General features: G+C 39.9%; 1 protein-coding gene across 2 annotated transcripts; it reads right to left on the reverse strand.

Moving 5' to 3' along the window:
• Positions 1-6,019: 6,019 nt before the first annotated feature.
• CUNH5orf22 (chromosome unknown C5orf22 homolog) lies at positions 6,020-27,598 on the reverse strand. Of its 2 annotated transcripts, none has more exons than XM_070940762.1 (9): positions 27,203-27,598; positions 26,092-26,237; positions 22,432-22,581; positions 19,216-19,672; positions 15,952-16,014; positions 15,186-15,307; positions 11,556-11,622; positions 9,801-9,940; positions 6,020-7,884 (listed from the first exon to the last, which is right to left on the reverse strand). In XM_070940762.1, the coding sequence occupies exons 1-9, from the start codon at positions 27,305-27,307 to the stop codon at positions 7,728-7,730; spliced, it is 1,407 nt and encodes a 468-aa protein (XP_070796863.1). In that variant the 5' UTR covers positions 27,308-27,598; the 3' UTR covers positions 6,020-7,727. The 2 variants fall into 2 exon arrangements, with proteins under 2 accessions (XP_070796863.1, XP_070796865.1); XM_070940764.1 differs by lacking the exon at positions 27,203-27,598 and adding an exon at positions 24,067-24,253 and having other exon boundaries at positions 26,092-26,181.
• Positions 27,599-27,651: the final 53 nt, after the last annotated feature.

The raw sequence follows: 27,651 nt of genomic DNA on the forward strand, positions 1-27,651 counted from the left end.
ACAAATCGCTTCCTGAATCACACTCTCCTCAATGAGAACATCAGTGTTTCTGCAACACAAATGAGCTCATCAAACCAAGACACCTTCACAGGTTTAGATTAAACGCATTCTGCTTTGCATGACGTGGAAGGAACCCATCCAGAAATCTAAGAGCAGCAAGCTCCGGTATTCATCTTTGTCCACAGATGAAGATATATTGAAGAGATGTTGCCTTTCCAGATGTGCAGACCAGGAGTGGGTTCTAAATTTTTTTACTACCGGTTCTGTGGGCATGGCTTATTTTGTGGGTGTGGCTTGGAGGTCATGTGACTAGGTGGGTGTGGCTAGCTGGTCAGAGTCATTTCTGGAAGGTCCTCGCACTTACGACCAGTCCTCACACTTTCGACCCGACTCATTTGTTGCTTTTAACACTGATCAGCTGTAGGACGGCCCTTTGAAGCCCCGCGGCAAGAGTTTAAACAGTTTTTTTCCCCTCTAGTCATCAGCTGGGACTCAGGAGGCAGCAATAGATTGGGGGTGGGATCAAATAAAAGGTAAGAATAACGTGGGGGGGTGGGAGGGCTGGGGGGAGAACCGGTTCGGTGACATCATATCGTCACCGCTACCGGCTTGGCCGAACCGGACTGAACCGGAAGGAACCCACCACTGGTGCGGACTCCCAGAATTCCACCACCAGCATGGCCATTGATAAGTACAGGTAGTCCTCCACTGAAGACCACAACTGGGTCCAACATTTCTGTTATTTTGACTGGGTCCAAATTTTCTCTTGTTAAGTGAGACATTTGTTAAGTGAGTTTTGCCCCAATTTTACAACTTTTCTTGCCTCAGTTGTTAAGGGAAGCACTGCAGTTGATCAATTAGTAAATGGGTTCTTAAACGAATCCAGCTTCCCCATGGACTTTGCTTGTCAGAAAGTCACAAAAGGTGATCTCACATGACCTTGGGACACAGCAACGGTCATAAACATGGACCAGTTGCCAAGCATCTGAATTTTGATCACATGATCATTGAGATGCTGCAAAAGTTGTAAGTGTGAAACATGGTCATAGGTCATTTTTTTTCAGTGTCGTCGTAACTTTGAATGGTCCCACTAAATCAGGAGTGCCAAACACTATTTTATTGAGGCCCGCATCAGGTTTGTGTTTGACCTCAGGGAGCTGGGGTTGCTGTGGCCAGGTTGGGCGTGGCCAGCTCAACATCACTCATGCCGGGGGCGCCTATGGTGGTCCGCGTGCTCTGCCAGCAAAAATGGGCTCCCGAGCTCTGTTTTCAGCTGCAACAGCCTCCTGAAATCCTCTGCCAGTGAAAACAGAGCTCAGGGGGGCCGCATGCAGCCCTCCCTAGTTCCGTTTTCACTGGCAGAGTCACCGCGGGACAGTCCTTCGCTGTTTCCAGGGCAAGCCCATGGGCCAGATCTAAGCACTCCATGGGCCAGATCCAGCCCCTGGGCCTTGAGTTTGACACCCCTGCGCTAAATGAACTGTTGTAAGTCGAGGCCTACCTGTATTCTGGCAGTTGAAATGGCCATGGATATGGCTCTATAGTAATAATGTCACCTGTAGAGTTCATATCCTTCTTCTACTCTGACAATTGTATATCTCCCCTGATCTCTAAATCATCCTTTCTGTGAAAGAAAGCATTCAAGAAGCACAGCAACTACTCTTGTTTACGCATTTACCTGCATAGATTATTAGTTGTTCCTTCTCCATCTAAATGTGAGAATGCTTCGGAGAGCATGGGGCACACGCTCCTTTTCACAACTTTAGCTGGTCAGCACTACATTTTAGGTGGAAAACATTAGATGTCACCTTCAGAGTTTAATAATACCGGATTTTACACCATTTTGAAAATCTGCAGAATATGTCTTAAAAAATCCATAATGCATTTAAAATGTCTTGATTTATATAACAGAAACAAGGACTACAAGAGTTGTATCAACCGTTACGTCCTGTTAAACGTACGTGGAGGATATACAGAGAATACTCAGTCTGCTTCCAGTGTTGCAGAAGTTGAATCTGGAAATGTCTTTTTTTAAAATAGTGATTACATTAAACATTACAATTCACAACAATAAAAACGAGTACACCGTGATACTATTTTATATATCGCCCCAAGGATGAGAACTGGAGCTACTCGTGGAAATCCGCGCAGAAAATAAGATCAGAAATGTACTTTCCATTTCCCCACTGGACATTCAAAAGGAAAAAAATAAACATGCTTTATTATTTATTTTTATTTTTATGTAATACCCCACCATGGAAGTTTTTTGGCAGTGCTGAAATCAGGTATTGCATAGGTATTGAGCAAAAACTAAATCAGTAGTATAACTCTGCTTTGCTTTTATTCTTACACTGCAGGCTGCACACTACTCTGCCACTCTTTGCTCCCGGTTGATTCCAAGGCACAGATACGATCTGATTAAATTGACCAATTGTAACGTTTAATTTCACCCCCACTGAATACTGCAGACTAGCATCAACCTTGAGGTTGGTTTGGTTTCCCAGGCAAAAGCAAATCCCTCATCTCATTTCTCTTAAGATTATAACCTGTAATAATCTTCTTAAATTCTCTCGTCAAAAATAAAAATCAGTGCAATCCATTTAATTACATACAAAAAGCTTTTAGGATGTTGCAGGTGCGTTTCTGTGTTTTTGACTGTGTTTTTCCATTTGTTGTGACAATGAACAGCTGCTATCTATGTTGAATGCAGATTTCTTGTCAAATGAATTTATCTAGGAAAGGAATAGTGACAAAATGCCTATTGGACAGATTGCATCAATTGAATTCAAGTCTTTGGGACCAGTTTAATTTCATCATAAGGAAAGTGCCAGAAGACTGGAAGAGAACTTCTTATTATTAACATTTATTTAAATGTATTGGCACACAAGTTAGTAGATTTCCCTTTCTAAAATAAATAAATTACAGACCAATCTGTACTTAGAAATGTACTCAGGCAGTGGGTTTGCAAGCATTTAGAAAAGAATGAGATAGCAATAGCACTTAGGACTTATGTTCCACTTCACAGTGCTTTACAGCCCTCTCTAAGTGGTTTACAGAGTCAATATATTGCCCCCGACAATCTGGGTACTCATTTTGCTGTCTTCGGAAGAATGGAAGTCTGATGGTCAGGATCGAACTGCTGAGCTGGCAGAGTTAGCCTGCAGTACAGCATTCTGACCATTGCCCCACTATGGAGATGATGATTACTAGAAGCCACACGGATTTATTCAAATCAGATTGTGCTGGAAAAATCTTGCTATTTTCTTTTGGCAAAATGATGGGCCCACATGTTCTCGCTGCACTGATTACTAGTTGGCTTCTGAATGCAATTCATGATGCTGGTTATCATCTATAAACTCTTCACAACCAAGGACTTGATTATCTAATGGACCACCTGGCTCCAGTTACTTCTTATTGTCTGCTGAGGTCAGGTGGGGTGGGTCTGGTTTAGGTCCTGTCGATTAAACCATGCCCCCTTGCAGGACCAGAAAGTGTGCATTCTCTATTGTGGCATCTGCTTTCTGAAATGACTTTCTCCCAGAAATGTGCACACCTCCCATCCTAGTAACATTCAGAAAATCATTAAAAACTTGGTTGTTCTCCTAGGCCTTTGGTTAGAATGGTTGCAGAGTTCCCTGATTTTTTTTATTGGTAGCATGTTATTTTCCAATCAGTTGTGTTTAAGTTTGTTTAATCTATAAATTTTGAATTTTTTTCCTCTTAATTGTAAGCTGCCTGGAAACATTAAGGAGTTAGGTGGCCTCAAAATTTAATTAATTAAATAAAGTGGCTAGATTTGTAAATAAATAAATTTGTAAATAAATGTAATGACCAGATAGGTAGAGATTAAGGCATCAATCTAGAGCCTGGAAGACTCTGAGTTCTAGCCCTACTTTAGGCATAAAAGTGCCTAACGTGGGTGATCTTGGGCCTGCCATTCTCTCCCAGCCCTAGAAAGGAGACAATGGCAAACCATTTCTGAAAAACCTTGCCATGAAAACTGCAGGGACTTGTCCAGGCAGTCACCAAAAGTCAATACTGACTTGAAGGCACACATAGATACAAAAAAAGATTATTAAGCCAAAAGAATGCTGTGGATGAGTGTACTTAGCCTCCAATAAGGCATTTGATTAAGTTGACCATAGCCTCCCTTTTGATAAAAACGGAACAATGAATACTGGACGGTTCCAATTCCAAAGAGATGTACAATTGGCTGACCTGCAATATCTACCATGGGCTCCTTAATGAATTTATGTCTACATAGAAAGAGAAAAGCGCTAGGATGACTTTGTTCTGGGCTCAGGCGGCTATCCAAGCTCCAGATCCCACTCTTGAAACAATGTCCTCTAATGGGTAGAGAAAGGACTTGCCTTCTCTGTTGTGACATCTGACCTCTGGAACAGTCTCTCCTGCAAGTTTTGCATTGCTCTGACTATGCGAATCATTAAAAGAGTCTTGAAGATTTCTCCAAGATCTGGGATCAGTAGTTTTCCTTAGATAAACATATACTATTGGGCCTTGTCCTTTTCTGTTTTTTATCAGGCCACCTTATTCTGGAGTCTTGACTGATCATTTTTATCATAAGCCACCCAGAGTTCATTGAGTTAGGCAGCTCGGTAAATCTGATTTTAAAAAATAAATGCATAAAATTCTGGGTAGCTGTTTCACTTTGTTATTTCTCAATAGGGGTTGTTTTCAAAGTGTTACAAAAAAAATCAAAGGAGATTTATATTGTTATATTAGATTCACAGTTGAAAGTTAAGAAAATTGGCTCAGGATGGTGGCCATTTTCAAATTATCTTCTCTCACTATCCACACTCACTTTTTTTGCCTGCTTCCCGTTACAGGTTTTTGTCATCTAATTTCAGTCTCAGACTCCTGAGTTAATCAACATATAGTCAGGTGCCAAACAAATCCTATTTTACACCTTCCCAGAAGGCAAGAAGGCTAACACGTTTACTGAGAAGGCTGCAATATAAGAGTGATGAATTGCACTTGCCATGATGGGACCAAAACGGTATACACTTGATCGATATTGATAGAAAATAAATGGTGTTTGCACAGTATGTGAAAATGCTGTAAGTATAAACCTTTCTCATTTTTATTATAAACTCTAATATATTAATTTTAAATAGTAAAGCATTTGTAAAAGAATCGCTCATGCACAAAGAAACTTATTTCCTAAGAAATGAGGAAATCAATGAACTCTGTGTAAACTACACCACCTACTGAAAGGATAAAAGAATTGCTGTTAACCATTCAACAAAACTGAATTGGATTTGTTTTAATTCTTCTATAAATCTCAATCCTACCATTTAAACTCATAGATGAAGCAGCCTCCAGCTAGAGCCAATCTAGGAGACCTTTTATCAGGGAAGGGCCACAATCTACTGGTGTTTGGTATTAGGGAATGTGTGAATGACTTTGGGGCACGAAGAGTGGAGATGGTGCCTAAGAAACAATCAGACAATAGGCAGAAGCTCCCAGTGGCCTAATAGTCAAAAGAAATAAATTTAGGAAGGACCTTCACTAATGAACCAATGGCCTGAGGGAAGTTTGTGCCTTCAGACTTGCAAGATTCTGTTAATGTAGTGTCACAATAAAGTAGAATTAGTTCATCTAATCCCATTTCCTGTCTGGTTTACCTGGGAGGACTGACAGTTGCATATCTAATAGGATCAAAGTTGTAGTAGATAAAGGCCGCAATTTGTTCCCTACCAGCAAGCAAATCTAGGATAAGAGAGATCATTTCTGTTGACAGCCTATGCTAAACTCTCAGCGGTTGTTCTGAATCAGACCAAGGAACATCAGTTTCCCACTGTTAGTATAAGAGAGAACTAGAGATTGATTTAATTTGAACATTAATATATGAACCAATCCTGAAGGGAAAAGGAGACATACTTCAGGAGAGTACTCCATAACAAGGAACTAAACTTTTCAAATAGGGTTTATAATTCCATTTGGTTTCTTGTTTGCAAATGAGAGGCCGTTTACCTCCAGTGTCTGTAAATGAAGTCCATGAAAGAGAACATGCTTTATTTGCAGAGCAGTTCAAATGCACCAGAATCTTGAACAGACTGCTGAGAAAATTCTCGCTCTCCAAAACTTTAAACAGCTGTTAGAGCTTTTTAGCACAACTGAGCTAAGTAATATCCATCATATTTCATAAAAAAAATAATTAAAGTGTATGGAATAGTAATTTTAACAGAAGGTGACAGTCTGGCTAGATTTTTCTCTAATAACAATATTTCACTTAAATGGTAAATTATAAGGTACATTGATACTGATTCAACACGAATTACTATAGACATTGGCAGAGCGCTTCTGTGGGACTAAACAAGAAGTCTTCATGGTCTCAGCCAAGGATAAGAATGCTTTTAACTACAACCGTACTTGGATCCACTGCTCTTTAATTCTCAAAAACAGCTACCTCCTAACCCGATCGCCTCACACTTGCTCCAGAAGATTGAGACACAGATTTTGAAAGCGCAAAAGAAGAAAAAGTCAGAAATTAAATCATAATTGTTGGGTTGAAGGTTGTATCTTCTGCCTTTGTTTCACTTGCACTTTGAAAGTTCCGGCTGAATATGGAATTTAGTCTTCTAGCCTTACCCACCCACTATTCCCTGAGCTCCTCGTACCTGTTTCTAAAGAGGTAGATAAGGCTCCTGGCTTACCGCATGCACAACTAAATCATGGCAGGCTTTAAATTCTGTACCATTTCATTCAGAAGTCACACACGACTGTAACGGGAGTTGGGCAGCATATAAATGTAATAAATTATTATTATTAATCTTGATAATTAAGTTCTCTCTTTTTAATACAACAATTTTGGGAAATCATTAACCTCAGATTTGTAAGATAGTGGGTGATAATACTAGGGACTCTCACTGCCATCCAATGTAGCATATTCCAGAAATTTAAAAAAAGTACACACAGTACTTGAAAATGCATTAGAGGGGTTTGAACTTGAAAACCTCCATTTCAAGTTCGTAATGCCAATTTCAGGTGCAAAGCAACCATTCCCAGTGTCAGGCATTCCGAAAGCTTGGAACCATTGTATTTTGAATGCAAAATATCCTGTTTTGAGACAAAACGCCTTCAAAGCGCTTGAGGCAATCTTGCTTCACATTTGGGACAAGCGTGCTTCACCCTCAGGATGGATACTTTTAACTTGAAATGGATGGAATTTGAATGTTGTTTTTTTACATTCCTAAAACATACAGCTTTAGTATTTGGCAGTTTTTTTTTTTTAAGGTTTTTATGGCAACCAGATACAAACAGAAGGAAAATTAATTTTCTCTGCTACCGTGTTTTCCCGAAAATAAGGCCCCGTCTTATATTTTTTTTTGAACCCTGAAATAACTGCTTGGCCTTATTGCCATGCGCTCAAAAGCCCGATTGGGCTTATTATCAGGGGATGTCCTATTTTGGGGGAAACAGGGTAGCTTTTCCATATTCAAATTTCTGTGTCACCTTCTTAAGCAAAGTAATATGGAAAACAAAAATAATCTACACAACAATAGCAGAAAAACAATTCATTTTTTTTTTAAAAAGAGAAATATTTGGGATCACAAATATCATCAATAAGTGCTACATAGCCAATTCAGCTTCCTAAAATACTTCTTTAAGAATACCACTCCATAGAAAGCAAAACACAATACTTTTGCAGTATCAAAGTCTCTCTCTCTTTTTTTTTTTACATCCATAGATTACAGCCAGGTTGATTATGCTGTAGATGAATGTTCTGTTCCAGTAGGACCTGCGTTTTCCAAGTATTCCAAATGAATATCCAGGGTGCCGTATATCAAATGCAGTATGTTCAAGACTTTCTCTTGTATGAACTCAACTTGCTCTGCAGGACAGTAGTCATCCAAGCTGGATCTGGGAACACCAACATTTAACACTTTTCAGTTTATTTCAAAAGAGCAATGTTTCCTGCTGATCTTCAAAGGTACAGTTTCATCTTTATTTTTCCCTTCATTTTGCCAGTTTTCATGCAAATGTTCCTTATTTTCCCACACAGCTCAGCCTGCAATGATTTTTTTTTTAAAAAATCCACCCTCTATTCCATTGATCTTCTCAATGGGGTAGCTCAGACAAGTTTTCAAAGCATCTCAGGGTGGCCTGGTCTAAAATGGAAATGCTAGCTCCTTTCTGTTTCCTGAAACATATAACTGGTTAGCTGGAGCTCCAGAGATTTCAGTCAGGCAGCTATTGGGGTGGAAGTGATATCTTAGCAGCTTACTAGAGATAGGGGAAAAATAATGAAATACTTCAAATAATTGCTATCATCTTCTTTCGTTGCCAAAATAGCATTTTAAATGACAGGCTCATTGCTTATTCAGACAGTTTGTCTGGCTATACTATGCTTAAATTGCTGTGCTTGGTTTCCATATCACTGGAGACGATGCAAGTGTTTCTCGGCCAGACATTTACTCAAGAATTGAAAGAAGGAAGTATTAATAATCAGACAATTTGAATAGCGTAGCTGAGCAATCAGTGGCTGGGCAAAAACTACAAGGAGGAAAGCTAGCTTTCAAATTAAATCCATTGACAGCATCTCCTACATGGTTATTTGAGCATCTCTCATTAATGCCCATTTTTAACCTGAATATTTCATTCGTCTCCATTTGCTAATTGTTTGAAATGCTACCTGGAAATATCAGTTACCCTTAAGAAACATACCTGCAAAATTCCAACAGGTCAAGAACAACTAGCACAATGCATTTGCAGTAGATGTGGGTTTTTTTCCCCTGTTCTATAAATACCTCTCCCTTTTCTCTATTAAAAAAAATGCTTTCTCTTTTCTTTATGAAACAAAATATTATGGGACTTGCAGATGCCATCTCTCATTAGAAGTGGTGCTTGATTTCTGACTACTTTTATTTTGAAATAACGGAAATGCTATTGCCTCTCCTTCCTTTGCATCTGCAACATCTACACCTTTTGAACCACTAAATTCATAATACTTTAAATCAGGATTAAACCATGGGTGCACTAAATCAGAATAATGAATCAACTATAGTGGTAATTACAGCATACAACTGTAAGCGTCACTCAAAGCCAAAGCAAAGCTAATTAAGGCTTAGCGTAAAATATGAACTACCATAGGTTACTAAGCCTAGAGAAGCATTTTGGGTGAGGCATGTTCAGCCTATCAAGCTGCATCGAAGATACACTCACAATTAAACTTACCAGAAGTTAGAAAAAAGCCATGGAAGAATACTTCACTATACGATTACTGTGGTGAGATTATTATATGCACAGAGATGGAAAGATTTTGATACTACCCGCTATGGAAGAATAGTTGGTGAAACTGACAGAGACGAATGAATTAACTTTCTTAACTGGATAAAAAAATACTATATTTATTGGTGAATTAGAAATCTCCTATGGACTTTTTGTATAAAATCATGAACGTGATTTATCATAGAAAAAAAGAGTATTGTGATGCAACTTTAGAGAGAAAGAAAGAGAGAGAAAGAAAGGGAGAGAGAGAGACAGAGAGAGAGACAGAGAGAAAGAGAGAAAGACAGAGAGAGAGAGAGAGAGAAAGAGAGAGAAAGAGAGGGGGGGTTTAAATATGTTTGTATTTCTAACTGCTAAGAGAACACACTTCTTGGAACGATTTTCTTTCTTTTCTTTAAATCTGCAAGAAATTTCTTTTCTTGCACTTTCCGTTTTTTCTATGCTTTCTTTTTCTCTTTTCTTCTTTATATTAGTTTTGTATTGGTTTTTTAACCTCCTTTTTTTTAAAAGGTTTTAATAAAAATTATATTTAAAAACATTAAACTTACCGGGCTATGGTCACAAGGGTTGGTTTCGGTAAGCTTCCCAAGAGATGTTGTATCGTCTGTACGAAACTCTCTATCTCCTCTTCAGTGCTAACATGATGAGGTATTTCTGAGTAATCACATGTAAGGCCAGCCTGATGAACCTGAGAAATGAATGACACACATTTGTTTGTTAGCTCAAGAACTCCCTCTCCAAGCAAATTAAAAAAAGCAAATTCACTATAGGTAATAAGAGAAAATCCTTAAAAGATGTTAAAACACTTTTCTGATTACATTGTCAGGTGATGACATTAGATCCATTTTTTCCTCCCTGTCTTTCTCTAGGGTTTAAGACCTGATCTCCCAAGGATCTACAGCCAGGATGATTAGAAATGTTGATGTTGCATCTGCAGAATGCCAATTTGGGCACAACTAAAGGTAAAGGTAAAGGTTCCCCTCGCACATATGTGCTAGTCGTTCCCGACTCTAGGGGGCGGCGCTCATCTCTGTTACAAAGCTGAAGAGCCAACGCTGTCTGAAGACGTCTCTGTGGTCATGTGGCTGGCATGACTAAACACCAAAGGCACACGGAACGCTATTACCTTCCCACCATTTTTTCCTATTTTTCTACTTGCACTTTACGTGCTTTTGAACTGCTAGGTTAGCAGAAGCTGGGACAAGTAACGGGAGCTCACCCCGTTATGCGGCACTAGGGATTCAAACCGCTGAACAGCCAACCTTTCAATCGACAAGCTCAGCATCTTAGCCACTGAGCCACTGCGTCCCTGGGCACAACTAGAGAATGCTATTTTGGGCAAGAATGCTTGACATATTTCAATATAAGGTCTAAAATCATGTAAATTAGATATATTTAATGTTATAATCCATGTTTATATTGTACCTCGATGGAAAAGAACTTGGTCCTTTCGCCCTTACATTCCTTCTTTCAAACTCAAGGAAAAATTCAGATCAGATCTCAGAACAAATAGTTCTGCTTCGAATGATACATTGGGATGTCCCAAGATTATTTGGTTTCAATCAAATGAAGCACACAAAGTTTAGTGTGTCTTGTGTTCTGACAAATCAGAGCAATACAAGTAGTCCTCGATTTACAAGTAGTCCTCCATTTACAGATCATTTGCGGTTACAATGGCAGTGAAAAAAATGACTTATGACTATTTTTCACACTTATGACCATTGTAGCATCGTCATGGTCATGTGATCAAAATTCAGATGTTTGATAACTGACTCATATTTATGACGGTTGCAGTTTCCCAGAGTCATGTGATCAACTTTTGCGACCTTCTGACAAAGTCAATGGGAAAGCCAGATTCACTTAACAGAAATGTTGGGCTCAAAAGTCAAGTTCTACCTGTAATAATAAAAAAGGTAGATAAAAAAAAAAACAGAAATAGAAAGATAAAACAAGCAAAGAGAACCAAACCAAACCAATTGAACAAATTCTTACTGTGCTTGCTTTAAAAATGGTTTGCTTGAGAAATAAGTATATTTGCCAAAATTAAGCCAACCTTGGTTTATGAACATGAGTTCTTTCAAACAAATCACTGTTTCAAAATTGCAGATTTTAAGAGCAAGACTAAATTATGGTTGACTTAATTTCCACTTCTAATCTTACAGCTGAATGAATGCAAGGGAAGAGAAAAGTTAATCTTGTTGCGATAAGCACAGGTTATAATGCAACCAATATCTGTGGGTCAATATCTACGTGACAGTATCATGGTCTGGAAATAATAATAATTAAAAAATGAATAGGCTTACCATCTCATAATCTGGAGTTCCCATTCGATCTTTCAAATTACGTACCAGTTGAACTAGAGGTTTCATTCTACATCGAATTAAAATATAAATTGTGCAATTAATATAAAGAGGAAATGTTCTAGGCATAAACTGTAAGGAATCTGGAGAAATGATGATATACAATACCCTTCATTCTACAAATTGTTGTTGTGACCTAGGCTTCCTGAGTCATTAAAACACACGAGTAGTCCCAAAAACGTCTTTTATTGCAACAGCTGCGAATTACGTTCATTCAAAACTGAGTCCCAATTAGTTGCAAAAAGTCCTTTGGGAGAAGTCCTTCGGGATAATCACCAACCTTTATCTCCCTTGACACGCTGCCAAAGACCTACTTGGCAAAACCACAGGGAGTCCAGAATCTAACAGATGCCGACTGGGAACAGAATTAACAACACTGCTTTCCTGCAAAGGGTCCACATGCCTTTGCTCCTCTTTTAAGCTTTATAATAATAATAATTTTATTGTCATTGTACGTGTATACAGTATATCCATACAATGAAATTGGGAGGGACTATTGTAATGCTCTCTACATGGGGCTCCCCCTGAAGAGCACTCGGAGGCTCCAGCTGGTCCAGAATGCGGGTGGTTATGGGCGCACCTCGTTGTGCCCGCGTGACACCTCTCCTGCGCGAGCTGCACTGGCTCCCAGTGGTCTTCCGGGTGCGATTCAAGGTTTTGGTTACCACCTTTAAAGCGCTCCATGGCACAGGACCCGGGTACCTTCGAGACCGTCTTCTGCCACCAATAGCCTCCCACCGACCAGTCCGTTCCCACAGAGAGGGTCTCCTCAGGGTGCCATCAGCCAAGTTATGTCGGCTGGCGACACCCAGGGGGAGGGCCTTCTCTGTGGGAGCCCCAACCCTGTGGAATGAACTGCCCCCGGAAATACGTAAGATCTCCGACCTCCGGGTGTTCCGCTGCGTACTGAAGACCCTGTTGTTCCGCCAGGCAGGGCTGTCAATATAATAATTTTAAATTGGGGTATTTTAATTTTTGGGGTTTTAAATCGGCCAAATCTATTTAATTATTTTAATTTTTAATTATTGTTGTGTCTTGTGTTTTTAAATTGGCTGTACACCGCCCTGAGTCCTTCGGGAGAAGGGCAGTATAGAAATAAAATTATTATTATTATTATTATTATTATTATTATTATTATTATTATTATTATTATTATTATTATTATTATTATTATTATTATTATTATTATTATCTCCAGGCTTTACTCCTGAATCGTCCCTTTTGTTTTAACTGTTCTTGCCTTCTGGCATCTTTGCGCATGCGCGCACTGGGAACAGGCTTCTCCTGTTCCTCTGCCTCTCTGATGTCCGACTCTGAAGGCTCCAGAGTCCGTGCATAACTCCCAGATGGCTCTGGCCCCATCTCTGCCTCCGATGCAGAGCTCTCATCCGAGCCTTCCCCAAACTCCAGGACTGGCTCATGTTCCTCCCCAGCCTCCTCACTGTCTGACTCCACTGCCAGCTCCGCAGGCTGCTGGCAGACCACAACAATTGTATGCCTTTCTATTTTTAAAGTTTTATTACATTAAAATGACAACTGCAGAATTCTTCTAGAAAAAACAAAGTAGATCTTGGCATCAGGATGAAGCACCATTCTCTTTTAAGATATCATATGATAACAACTTAAGTTCCTGGGAAATTATAGCTAGGCCTGATTTATTCATAAATATGGACAAATTGTATAGCCTAGCATCAGTATTTAAATATATTTGTACGTGTATACAGTATATCCATACTGTATATCCATAGCCTAGCATCAGTATTTAAATATATTGTACGTGTATACAGTATATCCATACAATGAAATTGGGAGGGACTATTGTAATGCTCTCTACATGGGGCTCCCCCTGAAGAGCACTCGGAGGCTCCAGCTGGTCCAGAATGCGGGTGGTTATGGGCGCACCTCGTTGTGCCCGCGTGACACCTCTCCTGCGCGAGCTGCACTGGCTCCCAGTGGTCTTCCGGGTGCGATTCAAGGTTTTGGTTACCACCTTTAAAGCGCTCCATGGCACAGGACCCGGGTACCTTCGAGACCGTCTTCTGCCACCAATAGCCTCCCACCGACCAGTCCGTTCCCACAGAGAGGGTCTCCTCAGGGTGCCATCAGCCAAGTTATGTCGGCTGGCGACACCCAGGGGGAGGGCCTTCTCTGTGGGAGCCCCAACCCTGTGGAATGAACTGCCCCCGGAAATACGTAAGATCTCCGACCTCCGGGTGTTCCGCTGCGTACTGAAGACCCTGTTGTTCCGCCAGGCAGGGCTGTCAATATAATAATTTTAAATTGGGGTATTTTAATTTTTGGGGTTTTAAATCGGCCAAATCTATTTAATTATTTTAATTTTTAATTATTGTTGTGTCTTGTGTTTTTAAATTGGCTGTACACCGCCCTGAGTCCTTCGGGAGAAGGGCAGTATAGAAATAAAATTATTATTATTATTATTATTATTATTATTATTATTATTATTATTATTATTATTATTATTATTATCTCCAGGCTTTACTCCTGAATCGTCCCTTTTGTTTTAACTGTTCTTGCCTTCTGGCATCTTTGCGCATGCGCGCACTGGGAACAGGCTTCTCCTGTTCCTCTGCCTCTCTGATGTCCGACTCTGAAGGCTCCAGAGTCCGTGCATAACTCCCAGATGGCTCTGGCCCCATCTCTGCCTCCGATGCAGAGCTCTCATCCGAGCCTTCCCCAAACTCCAGGACTGGCTCATGTTCCTCCCCAGCCTCCTCACTGTCTGACTCCACTGCCAGCTCCGCAGGCTGCTGGCAGACCACAACAATTGTATGCCTTTCTATTTTTAAAGTTTTATTACATTAAAATGACAACTGCAGAATTCTTCTAGAAAAAACAAAGTAGATCTTGGCATCAGGATGAAGCACCATTCTCTTTTAAGATATCATATGATAACAACTTAAGTTCCTGGGAAATTATAGCTAGGCCTGATTTATTCATAAATATGGACAAATTGTATAGCCTAGCATCAGTATTTAAATATATTTCTTATTAAAAAAGAAATGTTTTTTTTGAGGAAGTGTGGGATTTTGGTGCTGGTGGTGATATCTGTCCTATTTCTACCTAAAAACATGCTTTGTGCTTTAAACTGTCTTGGTAATCAGTGGCTTTTAAAAACTCAGGTAAATATTTTCTGCCTCAAAGATTTTTTGAACTGGCTATAACCCTTGACAGACGTATCTGTGCATACTTAATTTCTCTCTTTCATTATTTATACCTTGTTATTGTGAATACTATTGTGGAAACTTACATGGTACTAAGACTGGCTGAAAGGAGGAGCAGAGATTAAATATGGAAATAACCAATATTTTGAAACTGGTATAAACAAAGTTTGATGCATGATGGTAGATTTGATATGAAAAAAAAAGAGTCTTGTATGGAATTATAAAAAATTCTAGCAAAATTTCATCAAGTGTGAAGTTGTTTTACCACCCAAAATAACTGAGTTCCCAGAAAGATTATGCCTTTCAGTGTCTGTATACTCCCCAGCATTATCTCTTTAAAAGTCTAGTTCATGGTAGCCTTGGAGTCAGGAACAGGGTTCAATTACAATACCCAGGATTTGCAGCCCATCTTTTCAGGTTTTCTTCAGTGTCATCATCACATAAATCAGCAAAAGCTGCTTCTAGATCTTCCAGCTGGTGTGTGCGGTTCTCTACACAGTCGACCAACTCGTCCTTCAAACATAAAAGCAGAAAGCACTAAGCAATTATATGAAGCCAGAAGGCCAGCTACGCAGTTGAGAAAATGCAGTTATATTTTTTGCTGTTGAAGATACAGGCACTGCATATTCCTTCTGAATTGTTTCTTTCTTTCTCCAACGCTTTAATCCCTTTGTTTCGAGTCGGGGCAACTGAGTGGAACTGAGCATTTACTGGCCGGACACTTTTCCCGATGCCTATGCAGAGTTCACAGCACATATTTTCTCTTTGTGTCCTGATAGAGAAACATCTGCTGCTGCCTAGGATTGAATTCTCAACCTTCCAAGTGTTTTCCCCTCTAGACCACCACACCGCTCCAAAATCCTTCTGAATCAACTCCCCAAAATCTCCTTTGAGGCGAATATAGTAGTAGCGGTCATTCTTTAAAACAGTGATGTCCTGGGGTTATTGGCTGCTTTACGGAAATGGAGATAGGTTCTAGTCATGCTCCACAGCACATTCTGAGAATCATATGAAAGCACTATCAAGAAGGCATCCCTTCTTTGTCCATTACCCCCATTCCAATCACTTCTCTTCCAAACATCTTATATTCTTCTTGAGATAAGCAATTTTGACAAACCACCTCCGCCATTCTCTACTGAGAATCACAAACATCCTACCTCTGATAAATTGCTTTTGGGCTTCTTAAAACTGTACAGTTCTTGTAAGAGTTTGTATTCTTCCTGTATAAATAAATAAAAGAAAAAGGTTATTCATAGCACACTGCAAGGTGTATGCCATTAATCAAAATACCATTTATAGTCCTAAACTCGGTTTATAGGAAATTGCCCCCTACTCCCTGCAAAAAAGAAAAATGCATCATCAAATGTATACTTTGTTTTTTTAAAAAATACATTTTCTCTATTGTTTATGTCAAAACCAAACGGCATAGGATCGCAATTATTCTGGATTTTTCCATATACAGAGAGCTACAAATTTCCACATAAAATTCCATTATTACAGTTTAAAATTTGATTTATCCAGCTGAATCCAGCAGATTTTTATTATTTTGAATTCTTTTAAGCTGCTTCAGTCATATGACTCTAAGCAGCATATAGCAGTATCTTTAAACAGTGCCGCTAAAATCACACAACAGTACAATAACGTTAACAATAGAAAAACCTATCCACCATCCTTATACCTGGTGGGAGGAGAGGTTTGCTGGAAATGCTTGCCTCTGAATATCCTCCTATCTTTGTGGGTAGCAAGAACTCTTTACAAGTATCTTAGATAAGAAGATACTTAGTTGTTCCCTAATCAGGTCCCAAGCCATGATAACCAGCACCACAGCTACCTCATATTTAGTGGGAAGACTGCTAACCTAGTTACAAAAAGTATCTTTGTTAAATAATCTACTGAAATCATAAACCACAGAAGCAAACTCCTCCCATAGAGCTGATTTAATGAGTCATGGTTAGAATGTAGTATTGTAGGTTAACTCTGTTGACTGCCAGCAGTTCGATCCTGACCGGCTCAAAGTTGACTTAGCCTTCCATCTTTCCAAGGTTGGTAAACTGAGGACCAGGATTGTTGGGGGCAATATGCTGACTCAGTAAACCGCTTAGAGACGGCTGTAAAGCACTGTGAAGCGGTATATAAATCTAAGTGCTACTGCTATTAATCCTTTTCTAATGCCAGTGTTGCATTGGTGTCCCAGTTTGTATAGCCTTATATGTACATCAGTGACCCAGGCAGAGGCAACTGAATTCAAGGTTTCTGTACACCTGCCAGCTATCATGTCTGAACTATTGGGTGAGGAATCATTACTACTGCGCATTAAGGGAAGAGGCAAAGTGGGAAGCAGTAGTGACTATCTCCCAGGCAATTCAGTACAAGGACCAGACAGACATTCAAATGAGCAATTGGGCTGCACTATGTCATGTGCCCTGAAAAACACTTTCCTACTCAGGTAGCAGCAATAATCTGGAATAATCTAGACTTTTGGCTGAGCCCAAATCCATGCCTCTTTTCCTTCTGTCAATCCATCAAACATGACTGCTCAAAAGGAGATTTTGGTTAAGGGTTGTATGATAAAACGGGCACAAAACTTTCAGGAACCAGTGATGATGGAAACGTGGGAAAAGATCTAGGTCAGAAATGTTAAATTTACGCAAGCACAAAATTTGAGAGAGAATTTTTATAAAATGTTTTATAGATGGCATTTAGATCCTAAAAAATTATCATGTATGTATTCGAACTTGCAAGCTAAATGTTGACGCAACCTATTATCATATATGGTGGACCTGTAAGAAAATCAAGGCATTTTGGATAAAAATTTGGTGGGTGATGCAGAATATTCTGAAAAGAAGGTTGAAATTTACTCCTCAATTGTTTCTATTGGGCATAACTACGGACTGTACAGTATCAGAGACTAAATTGATTTTGAATTTAATATCAGCAGCTAGGCTGTTGGTAGCGCAATATTGGAAGAAGGACTCTTTGCCTACTATTGAAGAGTGGATAATGAAAGTAACGAACCTAGCAGAAATGGCAAAAATCTCAGCGTACTTGAAGGACTATACACAAGAAAGATATGTATCGGAATGGAGAAGATGGATTGATTATATTCAAAATAAGTATCAGACAAGAAAATATCAAATAGCTTATGAATGAACGTTAAGTATTAGAAGTATTATGTTATCTATAGTGGAGCTAAGGTTTCGGGGGGGAGTTAGTAGTCTGAGGATAAGTAGGTTAATCTAGTTTATGATTGTTAAATGAAATACCTTGTATTTTGCTCTGGGAAGTCTGGGGGGGAGGGGGGGATGAGGGGAGGGGAGGGAAAGGGTGAGGGGAACATGGGGGGGAAGAAAATTCTTGTTTTTCTTTTGTAAAACTTTTCAATAAAAAAAAAAAGACTTATATACCGCTCCATAAGGAGAACCCATGCTGGAACCATGGTCCTGGTATTGCTGGAAGGTCTGATGGACGTTCAGCCTACTACCCCTCTAGAGTCAATCAAATTTCTAATGTTCACAACAGCAAAGAAAATTTATAACAAAGGCACCGGCAATGGTGATGTTTACTTTTGAGCCAAGAACAGCAGGTTTTCTTCTATATTCAAAATTCTGGAATGCAGTTCAAATTCTGCACAATGGATTTTGAAGACAGAGAATTTCACATACTCCCAATAGTCAGAGGAGCTATGTTAGGGATCCAGACTGTAGGACTGTTATGTGCTAACTGCAAGTAACAAGCTGAAGTCTTCAAATGAGTGCTGAGTTTATTATTACTATATAATTGTCAGAGATCTCAAGAGGCTTGAGTCAACCTCGGGACTTATAAAAAAACCCTTCAAAGTAAAAAGGAATAGCTAGAAAGTCGTAAAAGGTCCAAGGATAGTTGGTGGACAAACACTGGCTCTTGGGAGTAATAGTATGGAATGAAATAAGCTGAGGAGACTGGTATCCTAAGAGCTTTCATACTGCAACAGTCTTCTGGCAATTTTCAGTCCTAAGGTATAAAGATAGGCATGCAATTTATTAAGAAAAACACTTGACTGAAAAAACATCCAATTTAGAACATTCCCGATTTGAATTTTAACATGTCAGTAAACTCACCCTAAGAGGAAAATGCCTGAGCTGTTGGGAATGTATTTAAAAGAAGGTGTATTTTAAATGCTAGATTTGTTTCCCATTCTGCTGTTTTAACTGAATTTTTTAATTATATTGTTTGTTTCCGTTCTTTCACTGCTTCTTGTTTTGCTGTTTTGCTTTAACACTGCATTGTAAACTGCTTTGGGCAAATACTGCGAGTAGGAAAGGCAGTAGCAAAGATTCTGAACTAAATGTCACACTAAGAAGGGAGGGGGGAAATACCGATTGAAATAGGTCTTCTTTAAAAAGAACCGATGGGCAAGATTGGTGTTGTAGCTGGATAGTTACCTGTGTGTATATTTCTTTGAAAGGATTCTTAACTGAAAAGAAGTCCAAGTCAATATCTAAAACAAAAGCCGTGCCCTTCTTCAGCACTTGCAGAATGTCTCGGACAAGTTCTGACACTTGATGCCCGTGTTTTCCTGTGGAACCAGATGCAGAAGGAACCTGGGAATTGCTCAGCTTCTCATGCCCAGAGATACTCTTTCCAAAGCCATCAGACAGTCCAACTGTGCAACTGTGGCTCGGGTCAGTGGAGTCTTTTGAGGAAGAGGCATCACCTGTGTCATCCACACTTAATTTGCACTTCTTAGCAGAACGTGGAGCTTGGTTGCCTTCCCAGTCACCAGAAGCTTTGGAGGGATTCACAAGCCACACATCCAGATGTAAAGATTTTTTGTTCTCCAGCTGATCAGCGGGGACATAGAGACCATCAGAAAGGAAGTAAGGATCTGTGCTTGTAACCCTGGGAATAATAAATGTTTATTGTTATTGTTAGCTTATTTCTATTCTTATTTTTTATATTAAAAAAGGGACAGGCAGCTCATGGCCGGATAGGCCTCCGTAACCATCAGCTCCCCCCGCAAGCAAAATTATTGTGTAGTTTCCCCCCACCCCCCTCAAAACATAAAGAAAATTGATGAGCTAAGTCTCTGTAAGATTGCTACAAAACATTTTCCTTTTAAAAGAAAACAATCACCACCATCAAAACAAGAAGAGAAGTTTGGCCCTACACACAATTAACGTATTATTACTAAACGCCCATGGCTCTCAGAGGTTGTATTTTTAAAAAGCCTTCCTAAGTATGCTATACAGATAATCCTTGATCTATGACCATAATGGGAGCCTTCCCATTATGGTAGTAAGTCATGACATTCATGTGAAAACAATTTCTGAAAAATAGTATTTTTTAAAAGAACTACTTATCCAATTTGGAGGTTCCTTTAAAATCTGGATGAAATTTCATCCACTTGTATAATCATGTACAGATACATACATACTTACTTCTGTTTTTTTTAAAAATAAAATAAAATAGAGAAGAAACGCAGCTTCTGAAATTCTTTCCAACTCTCTTACTAGCCATATTCATATAAAACATCTTTATTTCTTTCCCCATGAAGAAGTAACATATGAAATATGATTGTGTTTTCATTTTCATGGGATCGCGAAGAGTTGGACATGATCTGAACAATAGCAACAAATAGTTTGTAAGCATATATATTGTCTATATATGTTTGTGAAAATCTGTTCAGGGTGTTGTGTAGGTCTTGCTTCTTCGTATGTGTCTGCTCTTCCTTTCTGCTCCTTCTGGGTTTGTGCATATAGTATACATACATTAGAAACATATGGCAGATTGCATACCCTATACTCTAGAATTTTAGAATAACAGAGTTGGAAGGGACCTTGGAGGTCTTCTAGTCCAACCCCCTGCTTAGGCAGGAAACCCTACACCACTTCAGACAGGAGCCTTGGTGACGCAGCGGACTAAACTGCTGTTAAAGTAGCACTTAGCTGCCAGCTGCCTGCAATTACTGCGAGTTCAATTCTCACCAGGCTCAAGCTTGATTCAGCCTTCCATTTTACCTTCCAAGGTAGGTAAAATGAGGACCCGGTTTGTGGGGGCAATAAGCTGACTTTGTATAAAATAAAACACCGCTGGGGGGGGGGGCAAAAAAGCCCTACTAAACAGGTATATACAAAAGTATGAAGGCTATTGCTTAATGCATTGTAAGCTGCCCTGAGTCTCCGGAGAAGGGCGGCATATAAATCGAACAAACAAACAAACAAATAAATAAATAAATGATTATCCAATCTCTTCTTAAAAACTTCCAGTGTTGGAGCATCCACAACCTCTGGAGGCAAGTTGTTCCACTGATTAATTGTTCTAACTGTCAGGAAATTTCTCCTTAGTTCTAAGTTGCTTCTCTCCTTGATTAATTTCCACCCATTGCTTCTTGTCCTACCCTCAGGTGCTTTGGAGAATAGCTTGACTCCCTCTTCTTTGTGGCAGCCCCTGAGATATTGGAACACTGATATCATGTCACCCTTAGTCCTTCTTTTCATCAGACTAGACATACCCAATTCCAGCAACAATTCTTTATATGTTTTAGTCTCCAGTTCCCTAATCATCTTTGTTGCTTTTCTCTGCACTCTTTTTAGAGTCTCAACATGCTAGGCCAGAGGTCCCCAACCACCAGGCCACGGCCAGTTCGGAACTGGGCCACACAAGCGGTGGACGAGCGGCAGATGCTTGCCTGTAAAGCTCCATTTGGGCAAGCAGCGTGCGTACCCACCACTTGTGTAAATGGAGCTGTGCATGTGAGTGCATCTGCCGGATGTTACTTCTTCATGGGGAAAGAAATAAAGATGTTTTATATGAATATGGCTAGTAAGAGAGTTGGAAAGAATTTCAGAAGCTGTATTTCTTCTCTATTTTATTTTTTTTTTAAAAAAAACAGAAGTATGTATGTATCTGTACATGATTATACAAGTGGATGAAGACCGGAACCAGCCTCCCTTTCCCCTCTGGTTCTGCTGGTCCGCAAAGCTGGGAAAGGTTAGGGAGTGCTGCTCTAGGTCACATGATCAGAAGGAAGACGGAGAGGACATTTAGAATGGAAAAATCAGAAATGTTTAGAACCACTGCTCAAAGGCTTCTTCCATAGAGATGTTTTGGAAGATTGTTCTTGAAATATTTTTGTCTGCATCTCTTGGCTAAATCGACTAAATGTTTGAACTTGATCTTTCTTTCTCCATCTTCTCCTGCCACATCAAATTTGGTCTCATTCAGATAATTATTCTGCTGTCCCCTGAGCCGATTTCCATAATTTCTTTCTTTTTTTTTTAATATTCCACAGGGTTGGAAAGAATAAAAACAGCACAGGAGAAACAGAAAATGATAAAATACAAAGATAGCAAAAATATAATAAACTGTGGATGGATGAAGAATGTTTTGGATTGCAATTGCTCTAATCCTAAATTTGGGTCTTATTAACGGCCATTAGGACACTGAATAACCCATACACACTTTCTGAAGTTTATTTGGGACTCTTATGTGAAGGAGATGGGTGGCAGATAAATTTAATAAATAATAAAATAACCTACACTAACTCAGATACAAATCAAATAAAAGAAAGAAAGATACATGTGCAAGCACACACACGCAAATACATTCTAAAACGAATTATTGGAATTTTGCTGCAAGAAACACATTCCCTATGTTACCTTATTGTAGTAGTAGAGGCATCTTTGCCCACCAAAAAATGATGAGTTCCTTCCTCTATTTGCTGAGCCCAAACTGGATGTAACCATATTACTTGTGAAAAATGACCAGCATAAACAGCAGGCATAATCCAGTTTTCAATGCTTAGTTCACTGTAAAGAACAAAGGATAAATATGGGCTGAAATGTCTGAGAAACCTGAGTACAGATGACATAATTAAAAAAAACAGTACTGGCAACGTACTAACTCATACGAAAAGAAACTTTCCTAACAAATATTAGAATGCTTTTCTTAGATACAAAATCAGAATCAGACAAAATCAGAAGTACAGTGTTCTAAGATTTTTTAAAAAACTAAGAAACAGCATATATAGTGACTTAGTGTGCAGAAACCACTTGGTTTCTCCAAAAAATTGCTAGCTTAGAGGTTTTAGAGAAATTAGATTTTTTTCCCCTCTAATAGATAAATAAATAATAAAATGTACAGATATGTATAGCCAAGAAGATCTAACGTCTAACAACATAACCTATTGTTGTGGCCCGTATGCAGCCTGTGCAGCTAGTAGCTGATTCAGACAGCGAGGAGGCTGGTGTGGTGTTGCGCCAGCAGCTTGTGCAGCTGACACTCGAGTCGGACAATGAGGAGGCTGGAGAAGATGTGGTGCCAGAGGCAGGGATTCAGCCAGGGCCTTCAGAACCTCCAGAAGCTCCCTTAAGTGAAGAGGACGAAGAGGAGGAGCCTCTTCTTGATGCACGGGCGCACAGAGTTGCCAAAAGGCAGGAGTGGCTCCTCAGGAAGAGATCTCCTTGAGAGTAAGGCTTGGGGCTAATTGACCACTCCCTTAGCCTATTTAAGGAGGAACGCCGACTGAAGCAATTTGCAGGGAACAACTTCGTTCACATACCTTAGTGTCTTGTCTTGCTTATCTTATCAGCTTCCTGCAAATTGCTTCTGGGCATTCTGCCAACCATAGTAAGCTTTCAGTTATTATTCTTTGAATTCTTGGCAGCTGTTAATGCAATTAACAGCCTTTGTTGTAAAAGACTGGTTTATTCAGTAAACTAAGGTTTGAACAGACTTTATGTGTGCTGCATTCTTTGGGGTCCGTAGCTGGGGCAGAACACCTATGTTCTAAATCCAGGAAATTAAAATTCGCTATCTCATGAGATATTGCATTGCTAACCAAAATAACAAAGTTGGAAGGAACCTTCTAGTCCAACCCTCTGCTCAGGCAGGAAACACTATACCATTTCAGACAAATGGTTATCCAAATATCTTCTTTAAAACCTCCAGCGTTGGAACACCCACAATGTCTGGAGGCAAGTTGTCCCAGTGATTAACTGTCCTAACTGTCAGGAAATTTCTCCTTAGTTCTTCTCTCGGTTGCTTCTCTCCATCCATTGCTGCTTCTCTACATCCATTGCTTCTTGTCCTTTCTTCAGGTGCTTTGGAGAATAGGTTGACTCCCTCTTCTTTGTGGCAACCTCTTAAATATTGGAATTGCTATCATGTCATTTCGTAGTAAATTTCCCACATGCAAATCTGAGCTATATGGCACAGTATACATTTAAATTTTACATTTAACATCCTTTTCATAGTGATCCTTGCTTAGAGATAGAAATAAGAATGTCAAGTACCTGAAGTGATTTTATTGTCCTACAACATGCAGATGAAAGGTTGGTAGTTTAGAATGAAGGGTCACTGAAGGAACTCTTTATTTACCCAATAACTTCACAGCTCATCAGCTCAAGATTGACTCAGCTTTCCAAGTTGGTAAAATGAGGACCCGGATTGATGGGAGCAATGTGCTGACACTGTAAACCACTTAGAGAGGGTGTAAAAGCACTGTGAAGCGGTTTATAAGTCTAAATGCTATTGCTATAGTCTTCACCTCTATCAGTACATGTTACCTGGAAGTGAAATCTGGCCCCCCATCAGATCTACCAAAGTGGACATGAATAAAGAAAATTGTCTATTCTCCTGCCTATTCTTCAGTTGTTAAGATTCCAAGGCATTCCTTTCTAACTTATTACCTTATCAATCGGCATTCTGTGGTCCACCCTCATTTAATTTTGGGGCTTCCTTCTTAAATGATGTACAAACTTCATCATGTTTATGGAGATTCTCAGTCATCCAGGTCATGGTTGTCCCAAAAGTGCTTTTTTCAAGAGGCAACTGGACTTTCTGGCTTTTCTTTGATAATGTTTCACTTCTCATCCAAGAAGCTTCTTCCGAGCTGACCTCTTCAAAGAAAAACCAGAAAGTCCAGTTGCCTCTTGAAAAAGCACCTTTGGGGCTTCATTATGTTGTTCTACATAAAGCAACAGAACTGACCTCAGAAATAAAGGGCAGGATAGCTAGTTCTATATACTAAGTCTTAGATAAGTAGAATTCTTAGTACAGTAGAACCTCTGGTCACGACCATAATTCGTTCCATAACTTCGGTCACAAACCAATTTGGTCGTGACCCAAACCTAATTTTGGAAATTTGGCGCTTACAAAAAAAATGGTGCGGAAAGGGAAATTGGCTGCGGGAAAAAAAATTGTGAATTTTTTGGTGGGAACCAGGGGTGGGTTCTAAATTTTTTTACTACCGGTTTTGTGGGTGTGGCTTATTTTGTGGGTGTGGCTTATTTTGTGGGTGTGGCTTGGTGGGGGGTAATGTGACTGGGTAGGTGTGGCCAACTTTTTTTTTTTTTTTTACTTTTAAAAACATTTTTTCTACAACCTTAAGAGGTTGCAGAAAATAATTCTTTTTGAAGCCTCTGCCGATCAGACAACTCAGCTGGGATCGCCAGAGGCTTTTAAAGGCATTTTTTTTTCCTACAACCTCTTCGGCCGAAGAGGTTGTAGAAAAAATGCTTTTAAAAGCCTCTGACGATCCCAGCTGAGCCGCGTGATCATCAGAGGCTTTTTTTAACTTTTAAAAGCATTTTTTCGGCTGAAGTCGTTGTAGAAAAAATACTTTTAAAATAAAAAAAAAAGCCTCTCATGAGGTGGACGGGTAAGCGAGCGGTGACCGGGCGGGGGACTGGTTCGGGGACATGGCCAGCCAATGTTATTACCGGTTCTCCGAACTACTACAAATTTTTACTACCGGTTCTTGTGAACCGGTGCAAACCGGGAACAACCCACCACTGGTGGAAACCCGATTTGGTTGTGGTCAGAGGTTCTACTGGTCAGTTCGTGACCAGGGGTTCTACTGTATGAACTTCAGACGCCCCCACCGGGCCTTTTAGGTATAAGACATACACAAAATCATAAAGCTTAAAGAATGTAAACATTTTGCCCAGTAGTGGAATTCAAATTTTTTTACTACCGGTTCTTGGTGGGCAAGGCAGGGGAAGGACACTGCAAAATCTCCATTCCCACCCCATTCTTGGGGCCAGCCAGAGGTGGTATTTGCCAGTTCTCCAAACTACTCAAAATTTCCATTACCGGTTCTCCAGAACCTGTGAGAACCTGCTGAATTTCACCTGATTTCGCCCCCAAATTACTTCCTTATTTGGTTATGTAACGTGAGCTGAATAGTTTTTTGTCACATGTCTATGTAATTTCAGCACAGTCCAAGAACAAGGCATAGAAAACACTTCCCCAACAGCTAACAATTAAGCTCACTTAAGCTAAATTTCTACCCAGTCAATACAACTGCACCATCATACCTAAACAGAGCTTCTTTGTCGAACACAGTATCTGCAGGCATGTCCAGTGGAATAAGGAGATCTGGGTGGGAGTCCAAATGAACAAAGCTGATGTTGCTAACAGGAAGGTGCTTTGAGCCAATAGCTCGGTAAATGAAGGGAAGAACCTGAAATGACACCATTGCAGATGTTTTAGGGCACAAAAAACTATGGATAAACTTCATGATTCATCAGGTTTGCAAGGAATGTCATCAGAAAGAAGGATAGGGGTGCCCTGGAAATAATTGAATTGGCTTTATCCCAACCATCTTAACAATAACTTATGCCCAGTTATATAACCTAAGATCAATAAAATTCACTCCTAAGGAATACTACGGTCCTAAGTACCAAGTATCCTGAATTGACTAAAAGATACTCAGGCTCTTATCGAGTTCAACTGCTATTCATGGAATAAAGGTGGCCTAAAAATCATTTAGAGTCATGAGACACCACAGTGAAGAAAAACTGGGCTGCCACCTGTAAAGTTAAAACCGTGTTTCAGAACAATGTTAAAGCAGAAAAATGCAAGGACATTCCTCTTCAGCTCAAACTAGGTTAAAAGAAAATCTCAATATTCCAGATTATTGCTAAAAGTGAACTTCTACAGGGAAAAACCAGACTTTCCTAGTGAAAACCTAATTGCTTTATAAATATTTTTTTTAGAAACGAAAGTGATTTTAGATTTCCCTAACACACCTATGTTTACACCCCTAACAGGTCAGGTGACCTGGTTTCCAAAATGATTAGTTAACAAAGGGTGACGGTTTTGAAGCCCCGGTAGGCTAATTTCAGCGTAAGAATTCAGTGTAAGGGGGAAAAATGCTATTTTAAAATTGGTACATTTCCATTCTTGGGCTGGGGACCAGATAAGGGCAACCTTGTGGGGGGGGGCTAAGAGAGAAGACTTGTGATCAAAGGATCTTTGCGTAGGGCAAAGTGCAAGTGGTGACCAAGTCTTTAGGTTTTCAACCTCAACTGCCTATACTCAATAACAAACCAGTCCTGCGAATTCTTCGGAGCTGCTCCCCAATTTCACAGCGCCGCGCGTTAGCGAACTGCGACGAAACCATTTGCTGACCGGCATTTGACTTACATCGTGATGATCTTCCACCACCCAAACTGGCAACTTCGGATACGTGCGGAGGGAACTGCTCTCGTGTCCAACGCCCTGCTCTTCCCCGCCGCCGCTGCTACTCATTTTGATCAGTTTACAGGTCACAGAACGTTCGGGACATCGAAGGTTCTAAAATAGAACGCCGAGATCTTCAGCGCAGGAGGGCATCGAATGCTGGGAAACGCTACGTTCCAAGACCGGACTTCTAACCCTGATCTTGTTCCAAAGAGAACGGGGGGACGTGTCTAGACGTGACACACATAGGCATGTTGGGAAAGGAAAGGAGGGAGGAGGATGAACAACGATTGTTCCGTTTTTAGGACAAGGAATCTTGGCTGCCAGGAATTTCCAAAATATTGTAGTGTCACTAATCACTAACTAATTAATCATAAGTTTCCCTAGCCCTTTTCTCCTTTGCTAGAAAAAGA

The sequence above is a fragment of the Pituophis catenifer genome, unplaced genomic scaffold, assembly GCF_029215685.1.
Source record: "Pituophis catenifer annectens isolate HBS135680 unplaced genomic scaffold, rPitCat1.0.hap2 SCAF_3, whole genome shotgun sequence".
NCBI classification, from domain to species: domain Eukaryota; kingdom Metazoa; phylum Chordata; class Lepidosauria; order Squamata; family Colubridae; genus Pituophis; species Pituophis catenifer.